Source organism: Peromyscus californicus, unplaced genomic scaffold, assembly GCF_007827085.1.
Source record: "Peromyscus californicus insignis strain IS unplaced genomic scaffold, ASM782708v3 Scaffold_16__1_contigs__length_79575227, whole genome shotgun sequence".
NCBI lineage: Eukaryota > Metazoa > Chordata > Mammalia > Rodentia > Cricetidae > Peromyscus > Peromyscus californicus.
In genome coordinates this window covers 39,219,995-39,243,056 of record NW_026294458.1, presented here as the reverse complement: position 1 = coordinate 39,243,056, position 23,062 = coordinate 39,219,995, and the positions used below count along the sequence as shown (strand labels likewise).

At 40.1% G+C, this 23,062-nt stretch overlaps 1 protein-coding gene across 1 annotated transcript in view; it reads right to left on the bottom strand.

Moving 5' to 3' along the window:
- Window positions 1-816: 816 nt before the first annotated feature.
- Window positions 817-23,062, bottom strand: part of Impg2 (interphotoreceptor matrix proteoglycan 2) — a 67,609-nt gene continuing 45,363 nt past the window's right edge. Inside the window, exons 11-19 of the mRNA XM_052740891.1 lie at window positions 17,189-17,433; window positions 15,469-15,554; window positions 11,436-11,739; window positions 9,017-10,305; window positions 7,903-8,122; window positions 4,424-4,634; window positions 2,615-2,803; window positions 1,466-1,667; window positions 817-900 (exon numbers count right to left, since the gene is read on the bottom strand). Of these exons, the coding sequence (XP_052596851.1) occupies window positions 817-900; window positions 1,466-1,667; window positions 2,615-2,803; window positions 4,424-4,634; window positions 7,903-8,122; window positions 9,017-10,305; window positions 11,436-11,739; window positions 15,469-15,554; window positions 17,189-17,433 (2,830 nt within the window). The remainder of the gene's footprint in view (window positions 901-1,465; window positions 1,668-2,614; window positions 2,804-4,423; window positions 4,635-7,902; window positions 8,123-9,016; window positions 10,306-11,435; window positions 11,740-15,468; window positions 15,555-17,188; window positions 17,434-23,062) is intronic.

The window sequence follows — 23,062 nt, the reverse complement described above, 5'->3', positions numbered from 1 at the left end:
CAGTGTGTCCTATTGGTCAGGGCGAGGCTCTGAGGGAAGGACGTGTGTATCAAGAGCTCTGCTCAAGACCCCGGCTGTTATACTGACCCTAATTTTTTTTTACAAAGACATGTGAATTGCTCTGGCTCAGAACCCATCCATGAGGAACCAGAATGACCAAACACCAACATACAATTGCAGTGTCGCCCACAGCAGCCAGCTACTGCCCCTAGGGTCTCTTCACAGGATAGTTTATCTTTGTGATCTCTGTCTAATTGTAAATCCTGGAGATCAAAACCAAGCTTAGGAATTACAGACACTTGCCCGAGATAGATGATTAAAACAAGTGGAAGAAGACAGAATGAAGTCTGATAACTGCAGGGGGACACACTTTAATAAAACATGTGGTTCAACACCTACTGCAAGTGCCAATGGATGGGAGACTTATGGATACTCCATAGAAACCACCTATGAAAGATATTGTATAGCATCAGATTACCAGTGAGATCTATGGCAGCAAGAGAGGAATGATAACCTAGCTCAGAGCTCTAGGCCAACACCATGTGAGTTGGTTTTTAATCTTCTCTGCTAATTAACTGTCAATACCGTCTCTCCAAGGTTTCCCTTTTTCACATATGATACATCTATCTTATGGAGCCATTTGAAGACTGAAATGAGATAATCTCTGTGGACAAGTATAAACTCTGAAGAAATTAATAAAGGTTAGTCATTAACAAGACCCCGACATGTGGGCGGTAATTAAAAACTAATGCTTATGCTGGCAGCATTAGTTTAAGGCAAGCCACTATGGCCCGGCATCCTGGACTGTTGCAATGCTTACATTTGATGCTCTCTCACAAAAGCTGCAAACTCAGGATCGTTAGCATACAATTCCAAAATCCTCATTCTCTCTTGAATTTCCTTGAACAAAGAAGAAAGAGAGGCTATGTATTGCATTAGGAAAACCCCAGCAGCCTTGTAAAGGGGATCTAGTTAGATTAAGGAATTGTGAGCTACTGGGTACCCAAAAAAGAGCTAAAGAAGAACCACCCCCCTTTAGGAAAACAGAAGGTTCTACCTATAGTGGTCTAGATACTATATGAACTAAGACTGGTCACGTAGCTCAGTGGTAGAGCACTTGCTTAGCATGCACAGGGCTGTGGGTTCAAGTCCCAGCACCACCAAAAAGAGAAGAAAACTATTTCTGCATAGATACTCTGCAAATCGTTCTAACTCTAACATATATTCCAAAGAGAGGACTGAATAAAGGACAGAGAATTTTCTAATTGTGGAAAAATAAGTCACCAGGTAGGGAATAAGGACCAGCTCAATATATAATACCCTCTGCATACTCTGGGAGACATCATCAGGTAATAACTAACCTAAATATTCTTCATCATTTCTTGCGGCCCATGCATATGCACACATGCCCACACACAAGCTCACACAGACCAGCACTGCAGTGATAAAAATGGAAGTCTCCTACCTCTTTGGAAAGGTCGCTGCTCTCATACATCTGTCTGATTTCTTCTCTGCTCAGACCACCCAGCACCTCTTCACTAGCAGAGCTATAGAATGGGTGCTGGCTGTGGGGCTTCTCATACTGTTCACACCCAGCCAAGTGGCTTTCATATGCTGGATTGTACTTCACAGCATTCTCAAAAGGTGACAGGTTCTCAGGCTGCCTGCTGGAGCCACAGGAAGAAATGCATGACTGACTAAGAAGCTCCTCTGGATGCTCAACTATGCAAAAGGCTATTTTTCTGGGACAAAGTTTCTGTTAGGGAAAAGGAAGTGGGCATAGATGTGGGATCAGGGGACTATGAGACATGACTAGTCTCAGGTGTTATCACTGTACCCTGTTTCATTCATCATATTTCTTTCCCCACAGTACCTGACACTCCATAAATGTTGGTTGGGAACTATGTCTGCCAGTAAATAGTATTTCATTAAATAAACACAGCTCCATCATTTCCAGAACAACATCTATGAAATAATCCACATAGAAAAATCTCATAAAAGTTCAAATACTGGAAGACCAAAAGCCCTGGGCCTCAACTGAATTCAATTCAGGTCCATTTGCTGAGCAGTGATTATGTGCCATGACCTCTCTAAATGCTGATGAGTCAAAGAATTTGTTGGCCTCTACCTTAGATAAGACCACAGTCTGTTGAAAATTCAGTTGATGCAAAGCTTAAGAATGATGCCTTGGTGCTCTAGGAAGGACCCCAGAAAGGGTGTCTTCTTAGCTAGGTCAGAGGTGGGTGAGACTGACCTAAAGTAGCTCTTGTGGACTCTAGCAGTGCACCAAGATATTCACATGGGCCTCCTTGATCTGGCTCGTGTTCACTCACTGATTACAAAGAGACCCACCCATTCCCTGCAGGACTTTTTTCCCACTATCGCAATGATCACTAAACTTTCAAGACTCTCTAGTTCCATCCTCATCCAGGCCTCTTAGCATCCCATTCACAGACTACTTAGATTTCTTAGGATGTAGTACCAACTTTGAAGATGCTTTCATTCACCTTCACAGCTCTCTGCCTCCGCCCAGCTCTTTGCCCAGTATTTGACCCATAGGAAGCAATGAGTAAGCAGGTGCTCGGTTCCATGAGGAAGCTCTTCCCTTACTTACCTGGTGGGCCTCCGCCTTTCTCTCCTGATAGTCTGAGCTTGAAGTGTCTTCACAAGGAAGAAGATGACAGCAGAAGCCACAAGGAGAAGGCTCACCACAGAGGCTATGGTGATGCCTATGACAAAGGGCTCAGATACAAACTCCTCACAGTGTTGGCCTCGGTACCACCAGTTCGAACCAACCCGGCATCTGCAAAGACAGTCACCAGACTCAAGATCTGAATCACTCTGCTCAAGAGGATAGCAAACAGAACCTTCAGTGGAATAGGAAAGGTTGATGTATGAATGCTGATCATGTACATCTTCATTAAGGACTTGAAGGAAGTGCTGGGGCTGGAGCCCAGTAGGAGAATGCTTGCCTAGTGCACATAAAACCCTGGGTTCCATTCCCAGCAAAGCAGGGAAAGAAAACATGCCTTGACATACAAGTTCAATGAACATATATGATCGAAGGCTGCACACAATGCCTGGCATAGACCAGTAGATCTTGAACAACTGTTTTTAAATGGCTGCTTAAAATATGAAAGGCTTAAAGAAATATTACACTCAGCCTTCTCATTTACAGATAACACATACATGCCCAGGAAGTAAGATAACGCAACTCAGTCACAGTTACTAACAGCTTCTAGAATACAGCTTTTAACAGCGTGCATGTCATCTCACCACCCTACAGAGATCCTCAAAGTTTTGAGTCAACAGACTTGTGCAAAAATGCCTTCAATCACCAGAATAGTAAGGAAATCACTGCTTTGCAAAATAATGTTAATTTCTCTGGCCATCAAGAAACTGTAATTACTATTAGTTTTCTAGTTAAACCTTACATTTTTTTGCATAAAAGCATGTGAATATCTCCAGCTATTTTCTCTGTCTAGGGTATCTATGCCAATGTTTATATTCACACAGTAACATCTTATTTACGTTCCTCCTGATTATTCCAGCATTCCCTTCCTCTTTCAGCCATGCATCTGTAGTTATGTATGGCTGGGAAGTCAATATGTTTGGATTTTTTGTTGTTTTTGTTTCTTTGAAGGCAGGGGTCAGCAAAAGGCCATCAGTCTATCTGACTTGTGCATCTGCCATTCCTTCGGTGGTTCTGCATTTACAAAGAGATCAGACTGAGAGGAAAACACATTTGCCATCACTTTGAAACCTTACTATTGATGTCACTTAATCTTGAATACTCAGTATGCTAAAAGGAACACAAAGCCATTAAGAGTACAACCAAGGGGTTGGAAAGATGACTCATGAGCAGTTAAGAATTTGGTTCCTAGAATTCACATGTCAGTTCACAGTCATCTGTAACTCCAGTCCCAAGGGATCCAACACCTTCTGGCTTATGTGGGCACCAGACATATATAAGATGCATATCTTTAAATGCAGGCAAACATTCATATACATAAAATAAAATAAAATCTTAAAAGAATAAAATCCAATCAAGATACTATAGCCCCCTCTGTTTGCACTTCTACGTGTAAAGTACTGGTCTTACATATAAATCTTACCTAAATAGTGATGATCTCATCATCCCCACTGAAAACAGTCTACAAAGATCTCCAGCTAATCCAAGTATTCCCAGCAGGACACATTCAGAAAAAAGTTGACAACTTCCCAACAGCATAAAATAACCCTAATGGGTATGCAATTCAGGCCTACTGGGTGACCCAGTCTTCACATGAGAATTAGATAGTGTCCATCTAATTGCCAGACATAATAAACATTATTGTGATTGCCCTATAATTATACTGTCAACCTATTTTCTTCGAAAGTATATATAAAACCTTTAAAGCCAAAATCTTTCATTGCAACATACCTACAAATGGCCCCATGACCAGGCATGATGTCACATTTTCCGTCATTCAAGCAGAAGTCAGGCTGTAGATCACAAAGACTTTGACAAGGCAGTTCATCCACACTCAGGTACCCAGGGTAACATTTGCACTTTGCTTCTCCACTCCATGGATTTACCAAACACTCAGAAAATTCATTACAGGCCTGAAACTTGCAAGGGTTGGCTTCATCACCTAAAGCATCAAACAAGCCAGAGAACAATACAAGGAAAGTCAAAGCGCAGGAACTGAGATACATAAAGAAAGTTTCTTCCTCAAAGCACTATGGGAAAATCCTCAACCTGAATCATAAAAATACACCATCACCTCTACTCTACACACAGTTATGTGCCTGACCCATGCTGAGACCATCAGATGAGAAAAGAGCCTAGAAAAAATGGTGATCTCCTCATGGGTGGGGATATCTTAGAATAGACTTGGGAGTGATCTAGATTTGCAGAAACTACTAATCTAAAAGAACATCATCCCTGTACCTCCTCTGGACATTCTGAACAATATTTTGTCTTCTGTAACTTATTGTTTCACTGACAGTGTAAGAGAAACGGACAAAAAAAATTAGTACAATAACCAGTCAAAAGTGATGTAAAATAGCCAGGCGGTGGTGGCGCACGCCTTTAATCCCAGCACTCGGGAGGCAGAGCCAGGTGGATCTCTGTGAGTTCGAGGCCAGCCTGGGCTACCAAGTGAGTTCCAGGAAAGGCGCAAAGCTACACAGAGAAACCCTGTCTCGAAAAACCAAAAAAAAAAAAAAAAAAAAAGGGATGTAAGATATTAACCATGGATGGGTCTACCATGGTCCTGCCATATGTTCTTCCATAGTGAGTAGCAATGGGTGGACAGTATATGGGGAAACAATAGCAGAGATATTGAAAATAAAGCTAATAGCTGGAGATGATCACAGCCATCTGTATGAGAAAGTATGAAGTTTAGCTAGAAAGGAACGAAAATTAGTAGTCTCTTCATTTCCAGAGGAATGTTTTAAATCAGTAAATGTTTTTCATTGTCTGGAGCTTAAAGATGATATACAGAAACCTTATCTAACATGCACAGGCAGTTTCTAGGACAGACTGCACAGCAGGATCCCACTGTGTATTCCCTATGTATTTGCCTCATATCTGAGCAATTACTTTGTAACTTTGTAATCATAAAATAATCTAATTTTGATCCATAATTTAAAATAAGAGCATATACAATGGGTACTGTATAGAATCCCTTTATTAACGAAAGCAAAAATTTTGGAGACACTGAGTGTGGGTGGTTTTGGGTCATTCAATGGATTATGGATATTTGCCATTGTTTAGGGTGGTTGGTTAAAATTGTTATTAGTAATGGTTAAAATTAAAGCTGAACAAAGGAGATTAGATACAATGTTCTTATTTCAAAAAAAAGAAAGAAAAAGAAAAAAGGGGGCTATAGATATGATAGGATAAAAGGGTAGATTATTGAATCTACTTTTAAAAAGCAACTACTTGTTTTAAATATTTTACATTGATGTGGATCTTTGTATGTTGATACAAAGGTGAGACTATTTTTGTTAGAACATACTGTACATACAATTCTAATCTTGTTCAAGGTATTATACCTGTACAGTTCATTTAACAATGTAATGAAAATTGCTAGTCCTTGAAAGTTATTATTACAAACTATTTAGGATAATAAAGAAATACAGGTTAGTAGTTAGTCACCTATTACAATTAAACTTGTAGTCATGTTAAGTTCAAGGTCAAACAAATATATTTTAGGTAGACATATGGTCTTCAAACACTTCAGAAATCTACAGAATATGACATTTAAGATGTTTTAATAACACAGGTTCCTTTGAAGAAACTCCATATGGAGTTTACTTTCTTTGTGGCAAAAGTTAGCCACTGGGCAAGAAAGTGACTTTGCCTCAACTGCTGACAGTATGCTGTCCAAATGGGACAAGCAGGACACAAAAGAAAGGACTGTCAAACTCTGCCAAGACAAGGTAGGAAGGCCCTTCAGAAAATCCTGCTTCACAGATAAGTCTGTCAGATATGATAGACCTGTAGGCCGAAGATGGATGCCCCTCATCCTCAATGTTATAGAGGAATCTTGGGTGACTGTCTAGGCAGCCAGCTGTTTCTGTCATCTCTCACAATTTTTGAAAGTAATTTCTTGCAATTCCTGCTTATTCAGGTAATATTATTTCATTCTCGGGTCTCTGATGGAGTTTAAGACTAGATAGTTATAATTATAGTTTTTCTTGTTACCAGATTCAGAAAAGAAATTCACTAAAGAGGTGTAAAGTGTATAGGGTTGAGAGACATCAAAAGATAGTTTTGTATTAGTAATGCAAATCAGGATAGAAGATGAATTAGGTACAACACTTTTGACTCACCAAGATAGGATAGATAATAGAGTGTTTTCCCTGAATTTGTCAATTGTTAATGGACTAGACATTGTTGATGTATTTATTACCTGTATATATTGTAAATAGTTATTGTACTTATTGTATATAGTTTTTCTTATATTAGTTATAACCTTTTTATTTTAGACAAAAAAAGGAAAATGTAGTGATATTTTGTTTGTACTCTAACAAATAAAGCTTGCCTGGAGATCAGAGTGTGGAGCTAGCCACTAGAGGCCAGGCAGTGGTGGCATACACCTTTAATCTCAGCACTTGGGATCTCATGCCTTTGATCACAATACTTGGGAGCACACGCCTTTAACCCCATCACTTGGGAGGAAAAAAACAGGAAGTGATATGGCTGGGTGGAGAGAGGAAGTGATAAGGTGGGGTAGAGATAAGAGCACAGCCCTTTCAGTCTGAGGATTCCTGAGGTAAGAAGTCTTTCTAGTAGCTGGCTGCTCTGCTTCTCTGATCTTTCAGCTTTCACCTTGATACCTGACTCCGGATTTTTATTAAGACCAAATACAATTTGTGCTACATAAAACTTAAAGGGAATCAATATAGAAACTTAGAGTGTTTACCTATCTATATATCATCTACTGGAAGAAGAAAGGACATTTAGGGTCGTGACAACATAAAGACGAAGCAAAAGCAGGTTTAGTGGATAAGTGAAAGAGAGCTGGAAAGAATGTCTAGAAAAGGAAATGGGAGGTAAACAATAAAGGTACCATTGTGTCCTCAACATTTGAGATTCCCTTAAAACACTTACTTTGCTAATTTTCAAGATGTGGAACTGTGTCTAACACAGTACTTAATGATTCTTTGAGAGTTTCACATCATGCACCCCAATTCCATTCACCTCCTACTTCCCCATATTCTCCCCTCACCCCTGCAGTGCCCCCCAACAAAAGGAAATTTTAAAAATATCAAAACCAAACAAGCAAGCAAACAAAAAAAGAACATCTTCATACAAATATCAGATTTACTTTGGCTCAGTGAAAAAGAAGACACACAAGAGTAGTCACTGGATTTGTCTAAGAAACCTCAAATGACAGGCACTGTGGTTACCTGATTCCACATCCAGGGAGTACTTATCAATATCCAAGTTCATGGTCTGGTAGGCCGTGGTACAAAAGTCTTCCAGAATCATGTACATGGCATTGTTGACATTAGGAGGGACAGTCTCGGTGAACTTCACTCGACTGTTCACCACAATGCTGCCGTTTCTGAAGTTGAGGATTTCTAAGTTCTGGAACCCTGAGAGATTCGACTGAAGATAAGGAACCAGCTGCAAATGACAAAACAGTCACGTTTACTGCCAACGCTTCACGTTTTGTTGAATACACGCCGGAAAGACAATAAGACATACAAAAGCAAACAAAAAGAATGCTCATGCAAGTTTTTTTTTCTTTTTAGTATGTATTCAACAACATGCAAAAAACTTCTGTCACTGCAGGAGACAGTAAAGTATCAAATTTTCTTCATATATATAACTAGATTTAACAGTACACATATTATATGTACATACATATAGATGTATATACAAATAAGACATAAAATCAGAAGAGGCCTATTTGGGAAGATAAAATGGACTAATGGGAAGGTGATGATGGACAGGGGCATGTAATATAGGGATGAATGTGAGCAAAGTACAATCATATGTATGTATAAAATGCCAAAATTAAAGCCTTTATTTTATACTAATAAACTAAAAAAATCAATAAATAGGAATGGTTTGATTGCATAAATTAAGACTATCAAGAGATTTTTCACAATGGCATTTAGAAACTTTATGGAACTCATAAACCATTTTAGGGCCCAGAGTTTATTCACTCTGCTTCACTGAAGGGCCCCAACAATGAAGATATGAACATCCACAAAAGATGGGTCTCACAATGAGCTTGAGATTTCCTTTCATATTTTATTTCACTCTTGGAATTCCTGGCATATAATCTTCAGCATTTAACCTGTCACATCACCTTGATGCCATGTTTATGTTTCCAATTCTTAAATTCACCTGCTTTATTGTTCTTCTATGACCCTAAAGCCATGATGCTACCTGATGACAGAAAATCTATGCCCAAGGAAAACCATTTCTCTGGACTCTGGCTTGGTGTGCTGAGGGTGGGGAGGGAATTCACATAATATTCACTAATGCTAATGTTTTACACTCTGTGCTTACCAGTTCTAAGAACCTTTGCTCCAGGGCTTTATATTCCAAAGAGTTTTTATTAAACAGGTCTTCTGAAAACATCATGTTTGTCACTCGGAGGCTAAAGAAAACCACCAATGTCCCTGAGGTCTGGGTGTGACTCAAGTCACTTCCTTTTGTGGGCTGAGCCACAAAAGGCATCTCTGTGTAGTGAACATTTGTAGACATTTCCACATAGCTTCCAACCTTGCCACTTTGTTCTTGGGTTAGCTCAGGCTGATAGTAATCTGTGCCTACCCGATCTAGTTCTAGTGAAATATCCTGCACACCCACGATTACTTCATCTTCTAGCTGGGTGGAGCTGGTTGTTGGAGGCAATTCAGTGGACTGTGTCATGGGAGCTTTCAACCAAAGCCTGTCAGTGCTCACTGGTGTACTTGCCAATGTGTCTCTGGACAATTTCCCTGAGGAAGAAGAAGTGCTTGCCCAAACTCTATCTGATTCTGGCCATACAGTCCCCACAGGCTGCAAACCCGGCCTCACCACTGAAATCTCACTGTGAGGCCCTTTGTGACTAGAAGACTCTGTTTGCACTGTGTCTTCCTTGAGTGGGGTACTCACTTCATCTGTTTCTTCAGTGGAAGCAGAGGTTGCCACAGCTACCAGCAAAAAGGGTGCTTTAGTAACTGAGTAAGAATCAGTGTCTGGTACATCCGATGTGTGCTTGGAAAAAATGAGAGATGTGGACTGGGTCGCAGACTCCACAAGGATGGGTCCAGTAGATCCCCCAAGGGATCCTTCCTCTGTAAAATGTGTGGATCTATCACTATACCTATGTTCTGAAAGTTCAATCATTTGTTCTGTGGAATCTACTCTTTCATCTATATGTAATTTTTCTGTACTCTCAGTTGGCAAGAGTGCATACTCATCTTCAGGCCATGACTTTGACAGTGTTTCAGTGGTCTTCTCTAATGAAGTCTCACCCCATGGCCAAGTAATCATATCCACACTTTTCCCAGACCCAGAGCCCAAACCACTTTCAAAACTGAACTCCTTTTCTTCAGAGGTGTCTGGAAACCATGGGCTCATGTGCAGCTGATCTGTGACTTTGGAAGCCAAGGAGTCCAAGCCAGAAGGTGTAGCTATGTCTTTAGCAAGGTCTTCCATGACAGAAGAAGTCAAATGTGGTGAGGATGTCAAGAAAGTTATGCCAGAGTCTTCCACAGGTGGTACTGTTTCTTTTGGCACAGGTTGAATTAATGAGCTTGAAGGCAATACATCCACAGAAGCATCTTCTGGTTCTTCAATATTGGCTAATCCTAAAGAAAAAAAAGAAAAGAAAAGAAAGAAATAGAAACTAGTGTTTTGCATTAGTTAATCTACAAAATGAAACCCTAGTTCTCCAGTAAAACTAGCTATGTGTTTTCTCCACTTACCAGGGACAATTACCTGGACCTTAATAGCTACACTACAAGAAGATACGATCATAAACTCATAGTGTGGGACAAGCATTCATAAATACAATCCACTCCTCTGAGGTAAAGACTTAATTATTGAAATAATCCTCAAGTGCTTGCCTTTTTTCCAATGAAAATAAAGAGTTAACCATATTAAAAAACACAGATTGAACCCACTGGAAATTTATGAAGATTTTTTTTCTGGAAGTTGTGTTTCTGCTTCTATGTTTATTGTCCTCATCCTTCATATTTCCCTCATGTTCAAAATTCTAGACCCATTCTTTATATCTTTATTCATCTTCTCTTTCACACATACAGCCCACCCCACAACATTCAGAGCAACGTTCCCAACCTTCCTATGCTGCGACCCTTTAATACAGTTCTTCATGTTGTGGTGACCCCCCAACCATAAAATTCTTTTCATTACTACTTTATAACTGTAATTTTGCTACTGTTATGAATCATAATGTGCATATCTGTGTTTTCTGATGGTCTTAGGTAACCCCTGTGAAAGGGTCATTCTCACAACCCACAAGTTGAGAAACACTGATCTAGAGGATTAACAATTTTATTTCTATTTATATTCTCCTCCTCCCAATATTACTATAACCTAAAATCCTTAGAGTTGCCCCCATAACTAATCTTACTAGGATATACTTGCAAAATCTTCTTTGATGCAGTTCACTACATTCAAACAGGCCAAGTTCTTTGTTAGTATTTATAGTAATTTAATTATGTATCCTTCAATATGACCTTCAAAATATCTTTTAATTGACCTCCACCTAACTCCCCCAAGTCCATTTCTTAACACACAATGATTTTCACTTTCCAGTCTGACTAATTAAATCTGATTTTATTCTTCTCTCACATACGTATCCCAAGACATTGTCTCCCTAATGAATGCTACCATGCTTTCCTCTTCATATAATCTCTTCAAAGCCCTTGCCCTCTGACTCAGTAAAGAATTGTGAAAAGTGATGAAGGTTTCTCACCATCTTCTAATACGGAAAATCCAGAAGTCCTTCCCTCAGAAGCCACAGGCAAGCCACTCTGAAGCACTGCTGGAGTAACAGAATGAAGAGTCAAGCTGCTACCCTCTAAAACTTCTGGGGAAGAACTGAGGACCACCTTCGAGGGAGAGGCTAATGTAGGTGTAGACACTAAATCACCCAAAGCACTTTCTGATCGGAGTTCCCTGCCAGTGGCTGAGGGAGGACCAGAGCTGAAATCAAGTGGTGAAATATTGGTGGTGGTGGATTCATCTGCTGAGAGCCATTCAGCTTGGAGGGTATTATCCTGGGGAGGGAGAAAAAGGCTAAATCATATCATAGAGAAAAGAAACACATAGAAATGAAATACTGGATGGGAGAAACACAAGACCTCTCAAAGGAAATAGTCTGGAATCCAACCCAGTTCAGCTAGTTATTAGCTTGAAAATTTACAGAAAACCTGTGTAGCCTCTTAAAATTCACCTGGAAAAGGATTGGGTGAAATGCCATATTTAGAAGACTCCAAACAAATGGAATACATGGGAGAGAATACTGTTTCTCTGGCTTTGGGTGTTTCATTTCCTTCTATCTGTTTGGCTTAAATGACTTTAAATACATAGAAGTTAGCAAGATATGGGACTTTTTGGTAAAGACTTAAGCATACTACCCACAGTGGGAAGAAATAATTCACAATTTTATTCATCATTTTGAAAGATGTTTAATTAGGTACCATTATTTTTTATGTAAAATGTCACCATATCGCAATGTGGACTGGTTGTCTCAAATAAAAAGACGTACCTATAAAATGGTTGCATGCAACAATTTTATATTTATATCTTTCTCCCAACTTTATAGTGATATATGCATGCAACAAAACATACTTTTCTCTTTCTCCCAACTTTATATTAATATAATGATAATCTTACTTCAACATTTGGTTTCAGAAATAGAAAGTAGACAGAGATACAACCCTTGAACATGCTAATTATTTAATCTTATGAAAACTACTCTATGTAAAAGAAATTAAATGTTAATAGGTAAAAGAGTCATGGCATTTGGTGGGAGCTTATATATTTTAATCTATGCTGGACATTAGCCTAGTATATAATATTCCTTTTTAAAGATTTCTTTATTTTTAGTTTATGTGTATGAATGTTTTGCCTGTATATATGTAAGTGTACTGAATGCATGCCTGGTACCCACAGAGGTCAGGAGAAGGCAATGGACCCCTTAGGAACTGGAGTTAGGAATCGTTGTAAGCAGCCATGCAGGTGCTAAGAACTGAACCTAGGTCCCCTGCAGAAGTAGCAAGTGCTCTCAATTGCTAAACCATCTCTCCCATTTCTGGAGTCCAATATTCTAATAAACTGAGTTAGTTGGAGTAAAATGTACAGTATGAGGAATAATGCATGTGTGTGAAGGGGGAAGCTGGGGCCATCCTCAAATGACTAGTTCGCATCTTTGGAACTGGGAATATGTGAGACGCGGAGGCTAGAAGTTGATGCTGGGTATCATCTTCTATCACTCTCTACCTTAGTGTGTGAGACATGGTTTCTCATTGAACCTAGAGCTCAAATCGTCTAGACTAGCGAGCTCTGGGGACCCTGTTGCACCCCTGTATCTAGCACTAGGTGTTGCAGATGAGCACTGCCACACCCACATTTTTATGTGGATGCTGAGAATGTGGCCAAAGTTTTTCATGTTTGAGTGGCAGGCACTTCATAGACTGACCTTTATGGTCATCCCCAGATCTTTAAATCATGTTTTTAAAATACCATCACAGCTCGCCCGTGGTTAGAGAAGCCTGGGATGGTGTGATTAGAAGCGGGACTGAGGGTAACTTTGTCTCTACACCCTGGACGGACTTCAGGAGAGGAGCTATTGTGATGGGGCAAGAGAGGGCAGAGATGCCTCCATCTTGTGTTCTCGCTGAAGCCGTTTCCCAGTTTAACTAGAATCTGGTCTCCTTGATGTAGAATTCCATGGAAAACTAGCCAACTCTATTCTATGAATCAATGGTCAGGATGTCCTAGTTAACTTACCTTAGCCTTAGCTAAAACTGCTTGTTTGTGCAGAATCTCCTCCTCCAGCTAGCCGTTCATCTTAGCTGCCTGTCTGTGGGGAACCTCCCTCCCGCTGGCTAACCGCTTAACTTAGCTTCTGTATAAACCGTTCTGCTCACTTCAAACTGCTTACTCTGCGAAGGCCCCTGCAGCTGCTGAGCGAGACACCTGGAAGAGGTCTCTGTCTTTAAAATCCCGATGTTCTGGACACTCAGGGGCCACACCTTGGTCCCCCCCCCCACCCCGAACACTTGGGTGTGGTCCCATCTGGGTGGAATAAAGACTTAATTGGCTCTACTCTGTGTCTGAGTGGTCATCTCCGGTAACTGCCCGTAACAGTACGTCATCTTATTTGTTTAGAAATCTGTCTACCACCCGTCTGCGAACTTCTCACGCAGAGGACCACACCTTATTCAGTTTAGTTTCCCTGGTACCTGGCACATAAAAAGCACAAACTAAATATATTTGAATGGATGGGTAAGCAAATACCTAATTAATGTGCCATCTGATGTCACTATCCTCAAACCATTCTTTCTCTAATAGAGCACTCAGTGAAGAGGGTATGACGCCATATTTTAAGGTGCCCAGTAAAACAGATGGCTGTACAGATCAGTGATCAAATGAATTTGTTTTCTAAATTTCTATTGTTGTCCTGAAAACATACACATATAAGTAACAGTCTATGGACTGAGCAAGTTGTGTGTGTATGTTGAGAGAGAGAGAGAGAGAGAGAGAGAGAGAGAGAGAGAGAGAGAGAGAGAGAGAGACAACTAAAGAAAGAGTCCATGAATTTGAGAGAGAGCGAGGTTAGTGGGGGGGGATGAGGGAGGGAAAGGAAAGGGGTAATGATACAATGTCAATCTCAATTTTTTTTAATGTTTTCCATTAGAGTTCTAATATCAAGAAACAACAATTTCAAACAGCTGGTATTGAACAAAGAAGACATTCTAAGAAAGCAAGAACATGATCTGTGGCTGCTGGATGTGAAGAGAGTGCCCCCCACCCCGCCCCAAGTCCCTGTGCTAGCAAGAGATCACTGAACCACCATCCACACCCAGGGAGCCCTCCTGTGGTCCTTGGTAGCGTCAACCCTACTGCTTCAACCACACTTGAGGAAGTCTTTTCTTTTCTCCTCGACATCTCCCCAGCAGGGACATGGAAAACAGAGATGTGGTGGAGAAAGAGGAGGGTAGGAACAGAAGGGAAGAGTCATTCCATTCTGTTCATGTATAGATGGAAATGCTTCACTCCCATTTAGAAGGAGAGCTGTGGGCAGAGGAGATGGCTCTCTGGGTAAAGATGCTGCTCTACAAGCCTGCAGCCTGAGCTCAGCGGCCTGACCCCAAATACAGAAGGAGAGAACCAACTCTGGTCTGCCGACCTCCACACTTCATGTGCACCCCACACACACATACATTATGGATACACACACATAAGACAATAATAAACAAAATTCACCTAAAGAAGGACTAGTTTTAGGGTGCCTCTTATTTTTTAGCTAGTCAATATCTTCACTCTTTTCCCCTTCCATACATTATTTTACTACCATAGCATGACTTCCTTAAATATATCATCCTTGAAATAAAAATGTCTACTCTGTATTTATGAACATCAACTTGTAGTCTTAGCTATTTAATAAAAAAAAAAAAAAACTATTTCTGGGTAACCTAAAAAGAACTCAGTGGGCACTTACAGTTTAATTAACCTCAAACAAGTATGAGCAACAGATACTTTTTCTACCACATGTGGTGTTTGGCAATTCAAACTTCATTTAACCACTGCGGAAAGCTTAAGGTTTCTGAACCAATGCTTGGTCCCCTTGAGCTGACCACTGTTAGTAATGATTCAGGGACATGCAAAAGAATATTTGAAATGGGAGCGGTGAGGTCAGTTCTCAAGGCCAAAGTAAGCAGCAGAAGTTACAAAGGAGAGAGGTTTCAGGGCTCGGTCTGGGGTGAGGCACGGTGGCTTACCAGAATAGCGGGTGTTGTCACCTGAAGACTTGAACTCTGGGTGTTCCAAACTATGTCTTCTATTTGGGGGAGCAAAACTCCTCTCACTGAGGAAAGACAATGTAAAACATCACTTTTGAGATACATCCACCAGCACACATAGACCAGCACACATACACACACTCAACTGTAGGAGGAAGCCACAGGCATTACAGCAAATTAACATGGCCTAAGCAAGGTGCTGTGCTCACAAAACTCGGTCCTTCAAACCCTGACCTGATTGAATTAGTGTAGAAACAAAAGGCAAGCCAAACTTAGAAATCTGTAACACAAAGCAGATGGCCAGCCAGTCACAAAAGATGAGCTTTCATGAGCCCATGCTCAAATAAGGCAAAAGCTAATTTTTAAACAACTAATCCCTCTCTGCACCTTGGTCCTGTTTCTTATATGTCACTTTCAATTTTCTATCCATAAATATTCTGAAGGGTTGCAGAACATGTCCTAGGTCTCAGGGATTCATAACTCATAAATCATTCTTTGATCAATTAGAGTGTTACATTTAATGTATCTTACCCTCTTCCTCTAAAAATGAATCATTGGGGCCAGCAAGATGGCTTAGTGGGAAAGGTACCTGCTGCCAAGCCCAGACAACCTGAGTTCAACCCCCAGGATCCAAATGGTTTAAGGGAAGAATAGACTCCCACAGATTGTCCTCTGACCTCCACACATACACTGTGGTGTGCGCACACTCAAATAAGTAAATAAATAAATAAATAAATAAATAAATAAATAAATAAATAAATAAATAAATAAATAAATAAATAATTGTAAGGCATCATTATGTTTCTCATTTTCCACTTTAGCAACTTACATTTTTTTCTATTTTCTCACTTCAGCAAAATACATTGTGCTGGAAGTTTTAAAGATTTGAGAACCCATAAGTGAAGGCATCGTGGCAAAGCAAACAGAAAATAAACAACAACGGCAAATAAATTAGAATTCTGTCTCTGATGGATGATGCTGGCACAGCACAGAAAGCGAGCTTTGCCCCGGGTGACGGGAAGACCATTCTAGTCTCCAAACCCACAGTGGCCTCCCTCTCCTTTACGATCCCAGCTCCATCTGCTCATTATGACCCATGACGGGATCTCCACAGCTATAGAAGGTCAACTTAGTGTTGAGGTTTCTGGGCTGGATGTCTGGCTCTTTCAGCCAGCTTGCATTAGCTCTCCTCCATGGTTCCTTCTTTTCCGCCAACTGGTAAGCCTTAACCAACTGGCCTTCTCAACAGCTCACTCTGTGGTTGCCTCGCAACACCACAGCCTGCTGTGATTTGTATCTTCAGCCTCTGCTTTCCTTTTCTTACACTTTGTCCCCATCCCTTCAGACTGTTTCTAACAGTCATGCTGTTCTCCACTGTTCCTGCTCTGTGGCCTTCTGTGGAGATACATGCCAGGAAGCCCATAAGTGATCTACCCCAAATGACTGTAGGGATGAAGCTCCATTTATCAGGATGGGTCCTGTCTTGTGCAGTCTAAGAAAGTGTAGAACCATATATATTAGCGGGGTTAGTCCTTACTATACCATGTTGAAAAAGAAAGGAAAACTATGCCCGGACCTCCCATCTGGACAAGAGGATGCTGCATTTTATTTTTTTTTTAAATTTGTAATAACATAATGTATATTAAAAAAAAAGAAAGGGAAACTATGTAAGGATGTCAGGAATGATATTCAAACTCACCATTGATAAGCTGGAGAGACTTGGGGTCTGGATTCAAAGAGGAATTTCCCATCAGAAAGTTCTGGTGCAGCGTCTCAGCGATATAATCTCTGAAGTTACTAATTGTGTAAACAGCGGTGGGTTTATCATCCAGCTCTACCAGGCCATGGTTTTCCACTTTGTTGGAGTGAAGGCTTATGAGGTCCCAGGTGGTATTGCTGATGGCCTCGCCATTGAAGGTAACAGAATAGTGAACGTCTATCCCACTGTGGATGACAGGAGAACAGATTCGGTCCAGCTAAGAAGGCACAAGAAAGGGGCTTTGGGTCTGTAGACAACATTAGGCCAAGAGAGGGAGTCTGAGAAAGCATGGATTCTATCAAAACCTCCTCCCCCTCCCCCAGAGAATGGAGGGTCATATCTCTAATAATAGAAAAGAGTTAAGGAAGCCACACAGTGAACCCTACCACAGCATCGGAGGCTCTTCATGCCCCACAGTTGGAACTGTTTCCCTCTCTTTCAAAGCCAACTCCTTTCTTCTCACTAGTTCCCTTCTCCCTGCTTTCCCTATGTGAGCAACAGTTACTGGACAGAAGATGTAACTATAGTAAACTAGTCAGAACTTCAGTGATGTGGAGAGGCTGGGATGTTACAAGTCCAGAGCCAAATTAATAGCCATTTATTGTCACCTAACACCAGTTAGGATAAATCCTTTGGAATATACAAACAGACCCCTAGCTCCCATCAATCTCAAAACTAAGATAACATTGAGGGTCTATAACAGAGATGTCCCACTTTACCATAACCCACCTCCCTGATATTTCCACCATTGTATTTTTAAAATATGCCAACTGATGACTTTCTTTGTTCCAATACTATGAAAACTTCATGAAACTACTGTCATGTTGGAACATGGAATTTGATGCAACCAAAACCTATGTTCCCAGGCCATAGTCAATTTATATATGGCTCCAGAATGACCTATATCTTTATCCTCTTTGAAAGATGTTTCTTGCATCAAGTCTTGTTACAGTTTGTGCTTTCTGTTTTAAAAAAAGATATCCTGATCTGCCTAGATGGCTTAGCCAATGAAGAAGTTTGCCACCAAGCCTGATGATCTGAGTTCAATCCCTGGACCCACAGTGTGAAGGAGAGAACCAGCTCACACAAGTTGACCCTGGCATCTATACATTGTATGGTATGCATGTATGCATACACACACAAAAAAAAAAAAAACTTCTAACACTTCCCCAAAAGAATATAAAATTTTTCTCACATTTCCTTATTATTGCTACCAGAAAAGTTAGATACTAAACCACAGCTATTTACTGAGGAGAAAAAATTTTCACACTTTTAGGTAAAAAGTTAAATTTGAAAATAAAGCAACTTATTATTTCAATATAGATAGATGACAGATGATAGACAGACAGACAGCAGGCTAGAATGTTTTCTAGAATGACAGCTATGTGACTCTTTCAGGAGATCTACTTCTGAGTGGCAGGTCGGAGAGTTTACAGTTCAATAAATCTAAGACAAAAGTGGAAAGGCCGCCATGACATGGTTTTTGACCTCTTTACAACCCTCTGACACTTTCTAATTCTATATTTAACTTGGAAATCCTTACAGGCTTTTTTGCTCCTTTTTTCTTTTGTCTCTTTTCTTTTTGATGATTCCTTTGTTAATGAATTAAATGAAACAGTAGGACATACTAACAAACAACATTTACAAAGTAAGCTTTTTCCCTAAGGCATCGTACAAGCAAATGAAAAGAAGGTGGAATAAAGGAGAGAGAGCAAATTCCTTTTGTTTCCTGGTGTATTGTTTTACATGTTCTTAGCCATTTGAAGAAATGATGTGAGACAATAGAGTTGGAAAGCCAATGGGAACATGTCTCCTGGACATGTCACTCGCCCACTCACTCACCCAGGCGTCTAACAACTGAACACTAAGAGTTTTTAAGTGCTCTCAACACGCTAGGCACTCACTATGCCTTTATCTCATTTAGTTTTCACAATAAGCTTATTAAAAGTTTTATCATTTTCAGAATATTGCTAAGGAAACAATATGAAAGTTTTAAAGACGTCAAAAGGCTTCTTAAAATTTTGCCATGGAGATATGGTGGAGTCAGGCTTCTGCTTCAGCACCTGCATTCTGAAGTAAGCATGGACCAAACTATTACCCAGCATTCTCTGTGTCAGTCTCCACGCTGCCCCCCAGCTTGTCTCTTCACACAGCCCTCACATCTGGTATACGAGATACCTCTGGAGGTAAGAACTACCTTCCCCAAAAACCCTGCTCAAACCATATGTACAACGGAAGATATCTATTTCAGACATCCCATGGCAGCAAATGACTCCCAACTCAAAACATAAAAACAGGCGGCATCTTCCCATGAAATTACTTAAATATTTATGTGCACATATATAGATATGAGTATGCGTATATCATATGTGTGTGAGTATATACACACATAATAGAGTGTGTGCCTACTTGATTAGAGTTGTCATGTGCTTATAAAAAGGTTTTGCTATTGTGACTGCCTGTCTCTCTCCTTAAGTTTCTAGCCCTAGTAGTCAGCTTGGCAATTTATACTGAGAGTTACTCAGTGTCTATTATATGAGTAGAAATCTAGACTTGTGCTGTGGGATGTCTTCCTACATGCTGTGAATATGTGTTGCTCTGATTGGTTGATAAATAAAGCAGGACAGGATGGAGTCAAGCAGGAAAATCCAAGAGAGAGAGAGAGGAAGGAGACGCTGCAAGCTGCCAGCAGGAGAAACAAGATGTAAAGTACCGGTAAGCCACGGTCACAGGTCCAGATCATCCAACATCCAAATCAGCTTCAAAGCAACTGGCTGAAACAATCCATCCTCACAGATGCTACAGCCAAGATTTAACTATAATTCTTAATTTTCTCAGGATCCCCATAAGATTACCAGTGCCCTCTTTCAGCAGGAAGTGGCATGAGAAGCTACGCCCAAATTCCCAAAATATTGTTCATAAATGTTTATTTTTATTTAAAGGGGGTTGATTATAAATACAATCTCTTTCTAAAAAAGAAAAGGAGGAATATTATAGATATGAAAAGATAAAATGGTAGATTATTGATTCTACTTTTAAAGAGCAACAACTTGTGTAAAATGTTTTACATTGCTACAGATTTTAGTTTATTACAAATTTAAAGTTAATTTTGTTATACTGTATATATATTTCTACTCTTGTTTAATGTATTATGTGTGTGCAGCTCATTTGAAACTGTATAATTAAGAAGTATAGATTAATAATTAGTCATCCATGATAATCAAACTTATAGTCATGTTTGTTAAGTTTTCTAGGTATACATAGATATATTTCAGTTAGGTAGGTAATCTTCAAACACTACAAAGACCTACAGAATATGGCATTTAAAATGTTTTAAAAACTTAAGACATTCTGGACAATGAGACATGTCTGCTCCTGGCAGCACCGATTTACTTCAGAGGGGAGGATGGGCATCAAAGACAATCTATACGGAGTTTATCTTCTTCTTGGCACAAAATGGCCATTTGGGCAAGTTCTTGCCTGGACTTCTTGAAAAAATGTTGTATCAACTGGATATGCAAGACCATGGAAAAATGACACTGAATTTGCCAAAACAAGGCAAGTGGTCCTTTAGGTTCCTGCTTTGCAGAGGAGACTACCAGATATTCTACGGGACACAGAGAGAAGTGACTGAGAGACTCTAGGCCTATAGGCTGAAGATGGATGCCCCAATGTTGCAAAGGAACTTTGGGTGATTGTCCAGGCAGCCAGCTGTCTCTGTCATTCTAGATTTTTGGAAGTTGCTTGCAATGCTCTTTCTGTCTACTTAGGTAATATTATATCCTTCTGGGGTCTTTGATGTAGTTGAAGACTAGATAGTTATAATTATAATTCTCCTTGGTTGTATGAAAGATAAATTAGATATGAAACTTTAGACTCATAAATATAGGATAGAATATTTTCTTTAATTTTGCCAAATACAAATGGACTAGATATTATAATTGTAATTCCTACTTGATAACTATTTTGTTATATGTAATTTTACTATGTTAAAGTTAAAACCTTCCTTTTTGATTAGACAGAAAAGGGGAAGTGCTGTGAGGTGTCTTTCTGTATGCTGTGAATATGTGTTGCTCTGATTGGTTGATAAATAAAATACTGATTGGTCAGTTGCCAGACAGGAAGTATAGGTGGGACAAGCAGACGAGGAGAATTCTGGGAAGAGGAAAGGCAGAGTTGGGAGTTGCCAGCCAGACACCGAGGAAGCAAGATGACAAAGCAGAACTGAAAAAAAGTACCAAGTCACGTGGCTAAACAAGATAAGAATTATGGGTTAACTTAAATGTAAGAGCTAGTCAGTAATAAGCCTGAGCTAATGGCCAAGCAGTTATAATTAATATAAGGTTCTGAGTGATTATTTTATAAGCAGGCCACAGGACTGTGGGGGCCTGGGGGACTGAGAAACCTTCCAACTACAGACTTGTCTGAATATAAGAAGAAAAAGGTATTCAAGCTGTTTACATATCTAAAGAAAAATATCAATAGAAAGAAGATGGCATTGTGGATCCTGCGTGGAAAGAGTCGCCAGTAATTTATGTTCAGTGGAAAGTTTATGACCAGCATGAAACAAGGTTCCCTGAATGAGTTCTCTGAATGAACATCACCTTTACTGAACCTTCAGAAAGGCCGATAAGCTGATTAGGACTTTAATGAGGGGAAAGTTTGGAATGTTGCAAGACCAGAAGTAAATTATCTTGAGCCATCTTTAGTCCCATTAATAGACATGTATTATCATCCTCCCTGTGGGAACTAACATTTTTGTGACTATTAGATAAATCCTTTGGATTGTGCAAACAGACCCGCAGCTTCCACTACCCAAAGACTAAGATTACCATCAGACTTAATCCCAGTCCTCGGGAGGCAGAGGCAGGAGGATCTCTGTGAGTTCGAGGCCAGCCTGGTCTGCAAAAAGAGTTCTAGGACAGCCAGGGCTATTACACAGAGAACACTGTCTTGAAAAAAAAAATGCCATCAGACACCATCTAAGGACTACAGCTGAGATTCCCTGCTTTTCTGTGCCCACCTATCCGTGTTTCTGTCACTGTACTTAACGTGGCTTCTGTTACTGTTTATTCTGTTACCATAAAACTCCATGAAATCTTTACCACATCAGAACATGGAATTCGGGGTAACATGAACCTGTGTTCCTAGGACAGAGTCACTCATAGTTGACTCCAGAATTAACTCTCTTATCCTCTTCGAGGGGAGAGTTGTACTTTTGCACAGGCACCAGTGTATTGGGCCTTCTTTAACGGTATCCCCATCGATTAAAGGCAAATGTAACAACCTGCCCTGGTTTGATGATAGCGCTCATTCACATCACTCAACTTCCTCTGAGTTTCAGCTTGCAAAAGAAATTTTTGATTGTAACTCATGGATTTTCCTATGGGGAAAGAATACATGACCTAGCCAATGCAAAAATCACACAGTTGGTAGGTGCATTTCCCATTTTAAAAAGATCAATAGGAAAGAATTGTCTTTTGTGGTTTAGGAAGCATGCAGTGTGGTCTTAAATCTTTCCTTCCTGTCAGTACTGTCTAGTTTGGACCAGTGCTGATTGAGCAGTGCAGGTGACACTCTAGTCTGTAACGGATGCCTGTAAGTAACCAGACCTCTTCAACACTCCCCCATTAACGTAGGAAAACCATAATTGATTACATTGAAGAAAAGAAATTCTGGGTCCTTTCAATATTGTTTTCCTCCCAGATCTGACAAGCTTCCTGTTCTAAACGGTAACTTAGGACTCTTAAAAGTGATAACCAATACTCCTATAAAGAGACCTTCAGCCATATTGCAAATAAAAAAGACGTCAAG